Raw genomic sequence first — 13,967 nt, 5'->3', positions numbered from 1 at the left:
TAATCACATTTTAAAGTGATCCTGATTAAGATTTAAGACATCAAATTTTTAACTCCCTTACATATTTTAGAATTGAGAATAAGCTAGTTTTTTACTTAAACATGCCTTGTGATATCTCTTACATTGTAAACACTAAAAACTTAAGTTACCATAGTTTTTGCATGTCTAGATTACCAAACTCAATAAAACTTTATTTCTGTTTACTACAGTGTTCTTAATTTTATAGAATCTGTTTTCTATCATTTATTCATTTATCCCTTTCCTCTCTCCTTCCCCTCCTGATTTTATTATTCTGGCATTTGAGTGTTTGATGTATTGGAAGCTCTTCATCTTGGCCATCTTTGAAAACGTAGACATTAGTTATCACTATCAGCCTCTCTCTTACTTGGAATTCTCTCCTCCAATAAAAGCAGGAATGTTGCTGGAGAAGGTTGTAATGAACATTACTTGTTGGACATTACTCCCAAAGAAACCATCATGAAACCATAGGATTCTCCTCAATTTAGAAAGAATCACCCCAAGTCATTTCCATTTTATTAAAGTCTCTACTAGTGGAGACTCCCAGTTCTGGGTGATTGTTAAGAAGTGAAATTATGACTCCATTACTTCCTCCTAGATGGATAGATCTTGCATCTCCTTCTGGCCCCAATGTCTTCACTATAATCCTGAAGTTAATTGCATCTCCTCTTCCGATTAGGATGCCATCAATTTGAGTGTGTGTGTGTGTGTACACACGTGCACACACATCATAGTGTTGACAGAGATGACAGAAAAGGAAGAACTCACAGTCTTTTGCCTTTCCTGGCTTCATCAGACTCTGCCACAGTAATCATTTCAGATTCTGGTGCTTTCCTGGCTTCCTAAACTGCATTTACCTAAGGCAGGCAGTGAAGGTAATTTATTTTCATATCTGTTTGTCGTTGCACGGTAGTTTGGAAGGGCTGGTGTTTTCCATTTATTTGTTACTACTGTTAATCATTACAAAATCTTGTTATTACTGCCCATATATAAATCAGGAAAAGCAAATTTGATTTCTAGCATTTTAATGTGGTTAAAAAAATTCATGAATAGAGGAAACTTCTTATGCAAATATAAGCAACTGACAGAGAATAAATATGGGCACAAACTCTTGCTATTATAATCATCTTTTGACCTCAGCCACCCTTTGTATAGCCCAAGTAATGACTGTTTGATATTTATTATAAAGCATATTAAATTTCTTGATTAACTGAACCTTTCATTCCTCTCTATTGTTTCATGTAGCAGTGAAAATAGATTGTTCTATTATCATTCTTGCCAGGAAATTTATAAAATGTATAAAATTATTCATAAATGTATTTTAAACTGGAGATATATTAATGTATTATTGGGTGTACTGAGCAGAAAACATTTCTTTTCACATTTGAATGGCAGGCACATGATTATAAATTTACTTCCTACTGAATATTAATCATCAACGCCATATGGCTGGTGGATAAAGCTCTGAGAGGCACCAGCCAGGAGATGTAAATTCTTACCCTCATCATGGACTTTTTATGTGATTTTGTTTAAAATCGGCTGAGTGACCTTTGAATTAAAAAAAAAGTCATTCCTCCTGAGAAGTCCAAGAGCAGTATAGTCTCAAGGTGGGTTATTATTCCTTCCCCTTGCCTCTTGGCTTCTGTGGTCTGGGCTCTCCTGGCCCGCCTCCTACATCGGACTGTCCCTTGTTGGTCTCCTGCTTCCTCTGCTCCGCTTAAAACGCTGGTGTTACTTCAAGTACCCACCTCAGTCCACTTCCATTCTTGCCCGTGTTTTCTCAAGGCTTGCTCATTCACACTTGGCAGTTTACAAGTGCTGGCCTGTTCTCAGACTCTAGATCCACCCCCCCCCCCCCCCGGCAGGACATTTCCACCTGGGTGCCCCCCGCCTCTGTGCTTCCTTCCTTCTCCACTCTGTTACCCCCACTCCACCTGTCCTGTGACCTGCTCAGTGGCTTGACTGCTGACTCCGCAGCTCTCAGCAAGGCGCTGGCATGAAGTAGGCACTGAGGATATGCTCAGTGGTTTCATGTTCACAGCTGAACTCCTGATGCTTCTGTGTCCAACACCCACACAGCGGAAAACACATCTCTTCCTGTGTTCTCTTTCTCAGTCAGTGGCATCCACCCTCCAATTTCCCCTCTGTCCTCTCTCTCGTCACACCGCCCTCTTGCTGCTTTTTCTGCACATCCAGTCCCGGATGGATGTCTTCTGTGTTTCTGAGTCCACTCCACCCCTTCAGTCACAAATAACACTACCCCGGGCCTTGGCGTTCCTGTCTCTCATCTGGACCTCTCACCTCTATCTCTGTGTTGGTATTCCAGCTTTCCCATCTTGTCCCCTCAGATCCATCCTTCTTCACACCGTTGCCAGATTAATCTGAAGAAAACTGCGAACTTTATCAAGACTACAAAAAGATTGAAATAAAGGCCAGGGGCTTTCTGTGCTCTCTGTACGAGGCGACAGTAGAAGAGTGTTGATGCTTCGTAGGCTTGCTTTTTCAGTTTTCCACAGTGCTAATCAAGAACCCAAAGGGAGTTTTCTGAGACAATTGGATTAAGTGAGTCACTTGTCTTATAAAATAAATGCGTGAGAATACATAAGAAAAGTTATAGTGTAAGATTATCACCTTTGCGGTAAGAAAACTTGGCACTGAATCTCAGCTCTGGTACGGATTAGCTGTGTGGCCTTGTGCCGTTTCCCCCGACCTTCACTGCGTCTTCCTCTTTAAAATGGCATGGCAATAGGAACTACCTCTAAGAATTTTTGTGAGTTTTAAATGATGTGGTGACAGAAAGCATGGAGTGTTATTTAGCACAATGTCTGGTACCTAGTAAATGCTTAATAAATATTAGCAGAATCAAGAGAACATGAAAACCATAGCCACATACAGATACATACGTGTTTACATAATATATGAAGATGAAAGAATAGTATAGTGGTTGTCTCAGTATGGTGGGGTTACAGATTTTTCTTGTTTGTGCCTTTTCTCCATTTTCTATAACTATCATTTGTTACTTTTTAAATAGAAATCTTTCAGTGACTTCCCCTCCCCCGCCTTTACACAATAAATCCAAACTCCCTTACACTTCATTCAGTGCCCTCCGTAACCTCCGTTCCGCTTTACTTCTCTCTCCTCATCGATTAACGACTTCTTCCTGCCTACCTTTGTAGTCACCATGAATCCTGAATTACCTTATTCCCTGTACGCTTGGTTTCCTGCCTGCCTTGCCCTCGCCTCTGCCTATAACGTCCAGTCCTAACTTTGTCTTATTCACTGTAGCTTCTCCTTTAAGATTTAGCTTAAACTCACACATCAGATTGAGCATTAGGAACACTGTGTTTAAAGTATTTGCTCTTGTGTCTGTTTTCCTTGGTAGAATGTTTTCCTCCTGAATGAGGACTTTACTAGAAGCTAGAAATAAAAGATGACTAAGTTATAGCCCATGCCCTCAGGTTGCTTACAATTAGCAGAAGGGGAAAGGCATGAAAACACATGAAAGTGGTAACTATTGTAGGATCTCTGATAAAGGACCTGCAGGATTCAGTAGGGCAGAAAGAAGGGTGCAGTTAGTCCCTCTTGAGAGGGGGGGACAGTGAATTAGGGCAAAGGGTTCATGCATGTTTTCTTTCAAGAGGTGATGCTTAAGCAGCTGAGTAGGTGTTTCCTGGGCAGATAACATGGGGACAACTGTTCTAGGCAGGGTGTGTGGGAGAATGGTGACAACTTGAGTTTGAGGCGGGTCTTCATGGTGCTTGGCACAGGGTAGAAGCTCAAAAATACTCAAACTGAACAGTATGCCCCCTCCTAGTATCCATGTGATTCAGGAGTCCCCAGAAGTTGTTTACAATATTTTATGTTTATGTGCTTCTGGGAATTTTTCTGGGGAGAGGATCCTGGAATTTCACCAGATTTCCCAGAGTTGCATGGCCTCTGAAAGGTTTAAAAACACTCTTGACAAATATCATACCACTAGAAGTAGGTGAGGTGAGGGGCGGAGGCTGGAAAATGATTTGCAGATAAGCTGTCCCCAGTGGCGGCAGATGGCCATGCCCCTGGCATCTCCAGGGCACTTACTTGCTGGAGCCACGGAGGGCCTGGTCACAGCGGCGCTTCTGGTAAGGGTTCCATAAACTCTTTTCTAGCTCCTTTCACCAAGCAGGCTCCTTCCTGTCTCTTTGTTTGCTCCTGCTAAGCCATTACAGTGTTCTTTCCCTGAGAGTCAAAGCAACTCTCCAGGGCAGGAAACATTATGGGGTTGAAAGACTGGGGAGAGAATGGAAGCACCATATGTTTTATTCTGAAAATAAAGTAAGGAGGTGAATATGTGAGCAGAACAAGAAAGCAAATACAGTAACCAAAGCAATTTGGTGGCAATGGTATTAAATAGACTGCATTAAAAGACTGCAATGGCATTAACCCCCCAGAGACGCTGTAGGTCAGCTCATTCATTCCTCAGCGCCGGCCGGTAAAGAGATGTGTGAATTATCCAACACTTAGAATCCTGCCTAGGCAGAGCCAGCGTCGTCGTCCTCTGCCCTGTGTGCAGCTGTAATAATACCCTCTCTATACCTTTGTTCTAGAACATATTGCACTGTGGTGTAATTGTTGATACTCTTTTCTTTCATGAGGCATGACTAGCTTATTTTTGAATGGGCTAAATGCTGGGCTCAGTACATGTTTATTGGAAGAATGAACTTGAGCTTTCGAGCCTGAAGGTAGTGGAGTTCACGGTTTAGCCTGCACACACAAAAAACCCCCCAACCAGCTGAAGATTTCCATTATCCTTTGCCTAAGGAAGCACTCAAGTAAAAGAGCTAATCAAGGAAAGGAGCAGATCTTTTGCAAAGACAGGGGCTGCACTTTTGAAGGGGAGGTTTGGTGCAGTGTCGAATCTGATGCAGTATCAGATGCTATCAGCTTGCCGAACAGTTTTGGTAACCACAGGCAAAGCAAAGGACAAAGGTCACTGGAGCAGGCGTAGAGGGCACTGTTGGCCACACCTGGATCTCTGTCAGGAGTACCCACACACCTTTGTCTGTTGCCCAAAGTCAAGTAACCTTCAGAAGCATAATGATCATGCAGTTGTATTTCTCAAAGCTCAGCACTGGGATTCATGAAGGAGGCTCCTGCCTTGCGTGATGCTCACAGGGATGCCCTGTGTTCAGAGGGATTCAGAGGCTCCTCAGCTAACAGAATGTGGGGGAAGCTTGCAGGGGGCTCAGGGGAGTCACAGATACATTTAAAGGAATAGAACATTTAAAAATTAGAATGTTAAAGAAGAAACTGAAGGGTGTCTTCATGGTCTCAGGTATAGGAAGTACACAGAGAATAGTGATTAATATTTTCCAACTACTGAGGAACAAAGAACAGGAAAACTGGTTTGAACTGTATCATGAGGGCTTCTGAATTGATGGGGTGCATTAGAAGATTATTGAAAATATCTTCTTATATCCCTATCATGTTAACTTTATTAGTTGTAGACAGTTGGTCATTTTACACATTAAGTCGTTTACACTGTTGCTTTCCCAGATTAGACACTCACTCTAAAGAAGGAAAGCAAAAGAAACTAGGGGTACTGACTGAGCATCTCCTGACAGCAGGCCCTGGGTTTTCCTGCATCTCTGATTTACAGACGTCGTACTGTTTAATACCTGAGAGGTAGCTATTATCATCTCCATTTATTTGTGGGGAAACTGAGGCCAGGAGCACTCAAGATGACAGTTGTAGGTGGCAATCCGAGGACTATGTTATATGTTATTTCAGTCCTGAGTCCGTGTGACTCCAAAGGCCTTGCTTCTAATTCATCTGTGAAATGCAACGAATCTAGTGTTTACTGAGGCTGTCTGGATGCCTCATTCTCTGTGAGGAGTTCCAGACTGGCCTGTCCCAGGTCCTGAAAACCTTCCCCTCAGAACAACTGTGCATTCGTTCCAGTTTGGCATTTATACATCCAGAACACCATCTATCCCGCTTCTTCTCAGCCTGGGCGAAGTGTACTTATGGAGCAGCAAATCTGTAACATATGCTTTCTGGCATAGTAATAGGAAAAAGTCGAACAATACATTTCAATATAATAAATATAAAAATTGGGGCGCCTGGGTGGCTCAGTCGTTAAGTGTCTGCCTTCGGCTCAGGTCATGGTCCCAGGGTCCTGGGATCGAGCCCCACATTGGGCTCCCTGCTCCGCGGGAAGCCTGCTTCTCCCTCCCCCACTCCCCCTGCTTGGGTTCCCTCTCTCGCTGTGTCTCTCTGTGTCAAATAAATAAATAAAATCTTAAAAAAAAAAAAAAAAATAAATATAAAAATTGAACTCCAGTGGCATGCCTTTGGATTATCTCCACCGTGAAGGCACCTTGCACAGGTCAGATGGTGTGTGGTATATAAGTACATCAAGGATCATAGCCAGGTGGATGATCCCCATCTAAATGAAATCTGGTCACCAAACCTTCCTATCCCTGACGCTTGCTGGGCCACATCTTTTTCTCATGGTGTGCATTATACGTGGGCAATTGTAGATACTTTGGAAAAATAGAGAAAATTATAAATAAATCACCCCTAGTGCGACCACCCTAAGATAAACCAAACATGAATACCTTAGCATGCTGCTTTCTAGCCTTTCAGAGATGCAGATGTAATTTCATAGAGTTTAGACATGTGGTATGCTGCCTTTTCGCTTATCTTGCCTCATAAATATTCCCTAATATTTATTTTATTTCTTTGTTGTGGTAAAATACACATAATGTAAAATTGGCCATTTTATCCATTTTCAAATGTACAGTTCAGGGGCATTATGTACGGTCACACCATTGTAAAACCGTCACTGCTGTGCATCTCCAGAACTTTTTTCATCCTTAAAAGCGTGTTTAAGTTCTCTCTACTTAAACATGCTTCACAAACCATACTTAATAGCTGCATAATATCCAACCATATAGAATTTACTTGAGAGCATTTACTAGCAAACATTCAACAGAATGTATTTTGTGCTCACTATGAGGTGGACCTTATGGCTAAGGTAGTGAACAAAATGTGGTTTTTGCCTCTCGGACCTTAAGTCTGGTGAAGGAAGTGGCCGTAAGTGGGCCGTTGGGGTCCTGCAGAGGGTAAGCGCAGGGGCTAGGGGTGCAAATAGGAAGAGAGCCTAACATGCTCTATAATTTACATAATCTTTCCTTGATTATTGTAGATTGAGCATGTGGCAGATTTTTTTGCTATTATAAATAATGTGAGGTATTTATGGATATAAATATTTGTTTGCATTCAGATTATTTTATGAAGATTTTGAAAAGTGGAATTATTAAAGTACTTGTTGCAACAGGGCAGTGAGAGGTGTTATTTTAGAGCGCTGGAAACATTTCCAGTGCCTGTTACATCTTGTGAGCTCTCCTAACCTTTTTAAATAAGTGTCTATGTAACTTGTAGGATTGTGTGAAGAGTTGAGGCTGAGAAATGAGTGTAGAAATGATCTTCCCAGCTGGGAAGAGCTCGGGAGGGCAGGGGCAAAGGGACCGTGGTTGAGGTTGACCTGATGTCCCAGGTAACATTTGAACTGGCCAGCTGGTTGGACTCCTGTCAGAGAGGCCTTGGTTGGACTCCGGCTTTAGGGCTGTGCTCCGTGTGCATGCTGACAGAGTTTGGCTCCCTTCTGTGAAATTCCAGGCTTGCAAACTTGAAGCTCATTATGAAGTAAGAGAAGCCTATAAAAGACAAAGTATCTGTGTATCCGCTAAACAGAAACTTCTGGTCCATTATCAGAGCTGGAAAAGACTTTGGGATATCATGTAATCTTCCCTGTTCAGACTACGGATGAAGATGCTGAGGTTTAGAAAGTTAAGGAACATTCTGAAGGAAACCAGTTGGGGAGATAAAGAAGAGGGATTAAAACTCATTTCTCTTAATTTATCTTGTGGTTACTCTAACCTGCCCCATGTTGTCTTAGCCTTTGTTCTTGTCCTTGTGGAAATTCTTTTCTTCTGCCTCCTCTTGATTTTGTTTTCTGGTGCATCCTTCTAAGATGCTGTTCATTTTCAGTGCTGGATACATGTATGTGCTGGCTAATGTCTCTCCGCAGTCATCATGTTACGCTGGTATGTGTGCCTTCCTTATTCTGGGTCGGTCTTAGCCTACCAACTTGTTTGACTGCTGACTGCTGTCTTCATCTTGGCCTCATTGTTTATTGGAAAGTCTCTGTTGACTCTGGCAACAGTAACCAGTTATGTTTTATTCCGCTCCCTTTGGGTCAGTCCTTTTGGGTAATTTTGTTGGGTTTGGGTTTTTTATTAATGTTAAGAAGTCATATAGCCTCCAGTGATGTAGGAAATGTGGAAACCTGGTCTGGGGCCAAAGAGTAAACAGTTTTTAAACACATCATTAATGTTGAGAATAGGCATATTAGCACAGATCTCTGATGTATTTATTTTATGATGATTGATAGCTAATGATTAGTTGGTAAAGCTTTACCACGAACACACATCTCTGTATTTATATAAATGTGCATATACTTTTTTTCCGTATAGCAAATCTTCTGAGGTCAAATTTACAAAAAAGTTAGCATTGCTTTGTGTTCGACAAAGTGCCATTATCTTCAGTAGAGCTTCATAGCTACATAATGACTCTAAATATAGGGCCATCAGCCCCCTGATAATAATTAGAAAAAGGAACTTAAAAAGCAAGGGCTTCAAATTTGGTCTGAGGCTGTCAGCCCCAGTATGAAGTGATTATTATGCAGTTGGAAAATCCTGTAGCTTAGATTCTAAACAATTTCTGGTAATCAGTATCTCAGAATAATTCACAGTTATCAGGGTTTTTCATTTATGAGAGAAAGGAACGATTCCTCATTTATCTTAAGACTTTTATGTTGGCAATTCCATCCTTAATTAAAAAGGCATTGGCATTTTCATTATGAAAATGGTTTTCCTGGATTTATAGCTGAGTCCATTAATTTAGTGTTTTAAAGCTGATTGGCATTAGCCTGTTAGTTACTTTTATACAAAAATGACTTAAAAATTGATTTTGGAGTGTCTTGATTTTAAAGACTATTTCAGACATCTGTTCCCCTGGTCGACTGGATCGACGTATCAAGTTCTGGAGAACTAGGGAATAAATACAGCATATTTAGCTTCCAAAAAAGAGGATGGCCATTATCACTCCCTGTTTAAGGCACTTGAGGAGAGCCTAAGGTGACATACTGTGGCTCTATACCCCACCCTTGTTCTCTCCTTTTCTTCTGTATCTTTCAGGGTGGAAAAATAATTATGATAATGGCAATTCTGTTTTCTTTTTAGCATTCATAACAGTCCTATGAAGATAGGCAGTATGATGCCCATTTTACACATTGGGAAGCTGAGACTCCCCAGCAGATCACCTGATTAACCCCTGACACCGCTTGATTGATTCCTGTCATTTCCCTGCCACCTCTTTGCATTCTGTACATCACTGCTGGTCCCGTCTGTGTTCTTTATAACATTCTCCTTCAGAAACACCTTCTAAGAGTCTATTACGCATAGGGCGAAAGCCCAAACTTCAACACATCTATGGGTTGATCCCGACTTCTTTACGCTTCTACCCCACAACCTCCTTACAAGAACCTGCACTGTAAGCCTCCATGAGGGTGAACGTGCTGTGTGCTTCCCCACCTGTTTCTCCCGCCTCAGCACTGCCAAATGCCTCTTATTCGCCAGGCACTGCGTGAGGATCTTAGCTACAACTCTTGCCTTTAAAACTTTAGGCTAGTAGCAAGATAGATGTGGACATAAATCACTTCTCCTTAACTTTTATGTATCTAATTCCAGATTGGTTTAGAGCTTTTGCCCTTGGTGAACATTTTCCTAACCATTCAAGGCAAAAGTTGGTTCCACCTTACTCTGAATGCAGCCTGAACTGACTCTACCAAATAATTTATCTTCAAGTTTTGATTGTATTTTCATGTGCCTGGGCCTTAACCCACTTCTAGGTTGTAGACTCTTATAGGCAAAGTCTGTGACTTTAATATATCTTTGATGTCTAAATTCTATTTTTATTTTTTTATTTTTTTGATTTTATTTATTTATTCATGAGAGACAGAGGGAGGCAGAGGGAGAAGCAGGCTTCCCGCTGAGCAGGGAGCCCGACGTGGGACTCGATCCCAGGACCCTGGGATCATGACCTGAGCCGAAGGCAGACGTTTAACCATCTGAGCCACCCAGGCGCCCTAAACTCTATTTTTAAAGGAAGGATTAATTTGTAAAAATATATAAAATGTCATAAAGAGATTTTAGCATTGGCTGGGGCGCCTGGGTGGCTCAGTTGGTTGAGCATCTGACTCGGTTTTGGCTCAGGTCATGATCTAGGGGTCATGAGATCAAGGCTCGTGCTCAGCAGGGATTCTGCTAGAGATTCTTCCTCTGCCCCCCCCCCCCCCCCGCTCTCTCTCTTTCTCTAAAATAAATAAATCTTTTAAAAAATTTAGTGTTGGACTACCATATTTTTAATATATTGCAATGTGGTCTGAGACCACATGTTTTAAAGTATAAAAAATTAGGTTGGCACACAAATATGGCATGTCGTTTGTTTTTCTGTTTGTTTTTTTTTAATTGAATTAATAATTTTACTGTGACACCTTCCTGTTCATTAGATATCAGCACAGGAAGAAAGCCTTTTGAACATCAGCCAGGCCTTTAAAAGACACTAATAAAACATCTCAGTTGCTAATCCTTCAAGTTATGGGACTTGTTAAAAATACCATAAAAGGTAAGTAGCATGAGCAGACTGCGTCTTGACTAAGGAGGTAGGAGACCCGTTCTACTCCTGGCTCAAGTCACTGAAGGGGGTGACTCTCATGTAGTCAGAAGCACAGTGAGCTCCAATATCTTTGCCTGCCAAATGATGCGTCGTAGCAGGCATGGTGGGTTTTTAACCCATCAAATACTTTTACGGGTGCCTCTCCCCCTATTGTGTTAGTAGAACTGCATCCATCTGTTTATTTATAAGTCAATAGGCTGGGTGGCTAAACAACAGAAATTTATGTTCTCACGGTTCTGGAGGCTGGAAGTCTGAGGTCGAGGTGTTGGCACATTTGGTTTCTTCTCTGGTCCTTCCAAGGACAAGAATCTGGTCCTTCCTCTGTTGTGCACACCTCTGTGTGTGTGTGGGGGGGGTCTCTGCCCATTTTTCCTCTCAGAAGGACACCAGTCAGATTGGATTAGGGCCCACTCTCACTGCTGCATTTCAACCTCATCACCGCATCAAGGTTCATAGGGTCACGTTCTGTGTACTGGGAGTTAAGGCTTCAACGCGTGAATTTTGAGGAGACTACAGTTGAGCACATTACATCTATTTAAAATAACCTTCATTTGTTTTATAGAGAGAGACTAGTATAAAGAGGAAACCAAAAATAGCCTTCCATCTAGTTCATGCCTATTGTTAAAGAGGGAGGGTAAGTACATGAAAAGATCATTCAAAACTGTATTCAAGGTTGTAAAAGGAAAATTAACGCTCTCCTAGCCCCTTCCTTCCACACTCAGGCCACCTCTTTAGATACGTTTGCACAAATGTTTGCTATGCAGAGTCCAGGTGCATCATTTTCGGGTCTTAATGTATCATACGACATACAGATCTCTATCTGCACACCCCTGTATTGGCCTTTTAAATGGCTACACAGTATTCTGTTGTCTCTGTTCTGGATGGCACTGGTGACCTATTCATGGGCATTTAGGTTGTTTCCAGGTACCCTCTCCACCTCCATTACCAACAACGGAGTGGGATTCCTTTTAAATACGCATTATGGAAGGAACAGTAACGAGCCACCGAATAAAAACAACTGGCCTTGGATTTGGGTGAAGACAGCCTTTGTTTTTCACTTTCCCGTTGATTGGTCCTCACTAGTTGCTGTGAAAGGCATTTCAGTCTTTCATACCCTCCAGCCCCCGACCACATGCCAGTATCTCCTCCCCGCATAATGTGGAAGGAGCGGCTTCCCTCGGCATCCTCAGGTCCCCTTGCACGGCTGTCCTTTCTCCTCAGGAAGAAAGGTCTAGCTGAATCATGAACAGGCAGAAACTATTTTTAGTGAAGTAAAACAGTTTTTCTTGTAAGAATTGCTGTTTCTGTGCCCACAGCGGCCCATGAATCCTTTCTGGCTGCTTCCACCCTTTGGAGAGGGGCCAGGTTCCTAATGGAATGTAAGCACTCTTACTGCTAATCAAGATTTACAGCTGAGACCAGGATAGTCGGCCGCTGGTGGATTTGCAGACCCTTTAAGCTAGCGGCGGCAGCAGCTCTGAAATTAAGTGCAGTGCGGAGCCCAGTCCTGTTCTCCAGGCCTGCCCTCCTTCCTCAGGCCCAGCCTCCTAGCCGCAGGTATCATCTGGCATTATTTTATAAGCTGTGCCGCGGTGCAGATGTTCTTTGCTGAGGAATTACTTCCATTTCTGACTCATTTCAGGAAATGAGGCAGTCTATCAGAGGTGTTCTTCATTTTCAGACCCACGGAGAATTCATTTTCTCCTGGGATTTCTAGCCACATGTGGGCAGTGCTTTATTTACCCAGATGTGAGAAAGAACAGTAATGAACAGCCCTTTTCCAAAGCAGCCCTTCCTTCCCTGCAGAACCCAATGTGAAGACCCAGAGGAACTTATGCTCTTATTAATGTAAATATTTCTGAGGTTTGGGTTTTGTGATGCTTGTGGACATGCTGTGTGTATGGGCTTTGGTGCAGGAAAAATATAATTTAGCAACAGATTTAAAAGGTAGTCTGGAGTGTTTCTAATTACTGTTTGTTTAGCTCACCATTGCTTTAATAAGTGGATTTAAGTAACCTTGGGGGTCGGGAATGTAATGTTCATATTATAGTCAGCCATGCAAATCAAATCCTAACTAAGTATTGCAGAGAACACACCATGGAGTCATTTTATATGTATTCCATTGAATTTTAAATTTAGAACAGAGAGCATTTTGGAATAGGCATCTTTCTACCTGTCCTGCATCGGCATGAATTATGCACATGTCCAAAATCAACCCTACCGTGTGCTACAACCCCATTTAAAATCCATCACTGGCTTTGACATGCAGTTCTCCTTTTAATTGAACACAAAAGAGAGGGAGAAACTTAAAAGCTTCTCTTCCTTTCCCTTTGCCACCCTTCAGTGGCTGTCATAGGAAATGGAAGTATTAAGAGGGCCTAGAACAGTGGTTCTCAACCTTGGCTGCACCTTGGAATCAGCCTGGGAACTTTGAAAGATAGGGGTGCCTGGGTCCTACCCCCAGAGATTCTGGTTTCATTGTTGCGAATGCAGCCTGCCTTGGGATTTTTATAAGCTCCCCAGAGGGTGTTATTGAGCACTAGGGGTTTTGAACCACAGACCTGAGAGACCTCTCATCCATTGGTTCCCCGCCCTGACTGCACACCAGCATCACCTGGAAAGCTGTTGAAAGAAACACAGGTGTCCCACCAGTTGAAACCACATTTCTGGAGGAGGGAGCCAGTATTTTTAGAAAGCTCCCAGAGGATCCTGATGCACAGCAAGGGTTAGGGTAAACTGACATAATCTAACCATCCCATATCACAGATGAGAAAAAATGAAAACTCAGAAGGGCAAGTGGCTTGCTCAAGGTCAGATCCCAGTTGTTGCAGGAGCAGGTCTGGGACTCCGGTCTGACCTTCTGACTGGTCTCTCTGCTGCGTGATGCTACCCCTTTATGTTTGTCTGTTGTATTTATTGATGCTTCCTCATTCTTCAGGTGATGTTGCTGCCTCCAAGAGGCCTTTTCTGACTCCTCACCCATCCAGGCTGGGTAAGATGCCCTTCCTCTCTATTTGAATAGCACCCCTAACTCTCCTCTCGGACTGTCATTTCCAGGAGCACAGGACCCTTACCCTCCTTGTCGTTTCTGCAACTTGCTGGCATCTTGTAGGGTTCCGGATCGTTTGTTGAGTTGAAGTACCCTGATTTTTTTATTCCTCCATTAG

At 42.5% G+C, this 13,967-nt stretch overlaps 1 protein-coding gene across 2 annotated transcripts in view; it reads left to right on the top strand.

Annotated features, from left to right (window-relative positions):
• ANO6 (anoctamin 6) overlaps positions 1–13,967 on the top strand; it is a 188,519-nt gene that overhangs the window by 27,557 nt on the left and 146,995 nt on the right. The window contains exon 2 of one of the 2 annotated variants that reach the window (XM_032420304.1): positions 13,739–13,792. The exons of the other annotated variant lie outside the window; for it this stretch is intronic. Within the exon in view, the coding sequence (XP_032276195.1) occupies positions 13,739–13,792 (54 nt within the window). The remainder of the gene's footprint in view (positions 1–13,738; positions 13,793–13,967) is intronic. 2 annotated transcript variants of the gene reach the window in all.

The sequence above is a fragment of the Phoca vitulina genome, unplaced genomic scaffold (genome assembly GCF_004348235.1).
Source record: "Phoca vitulina isolate PV1807 unplaced genomic scaffold, GSC_HSeal_1.0 scaffold23, whole genome shotgun sequence".
Taxonomy (NCBI): domain Eukaryota; kingdom Metazoa; phylum Chordata; class Mammalia; order Carnivora; family Phocidae; genus Phoca; species Phoca vitulina.
The sequence above is the reverse complement of the archived record's forward strand: the minus strand, read 5'-3'. Positions and strand labels throughout refer to the sequence as shown.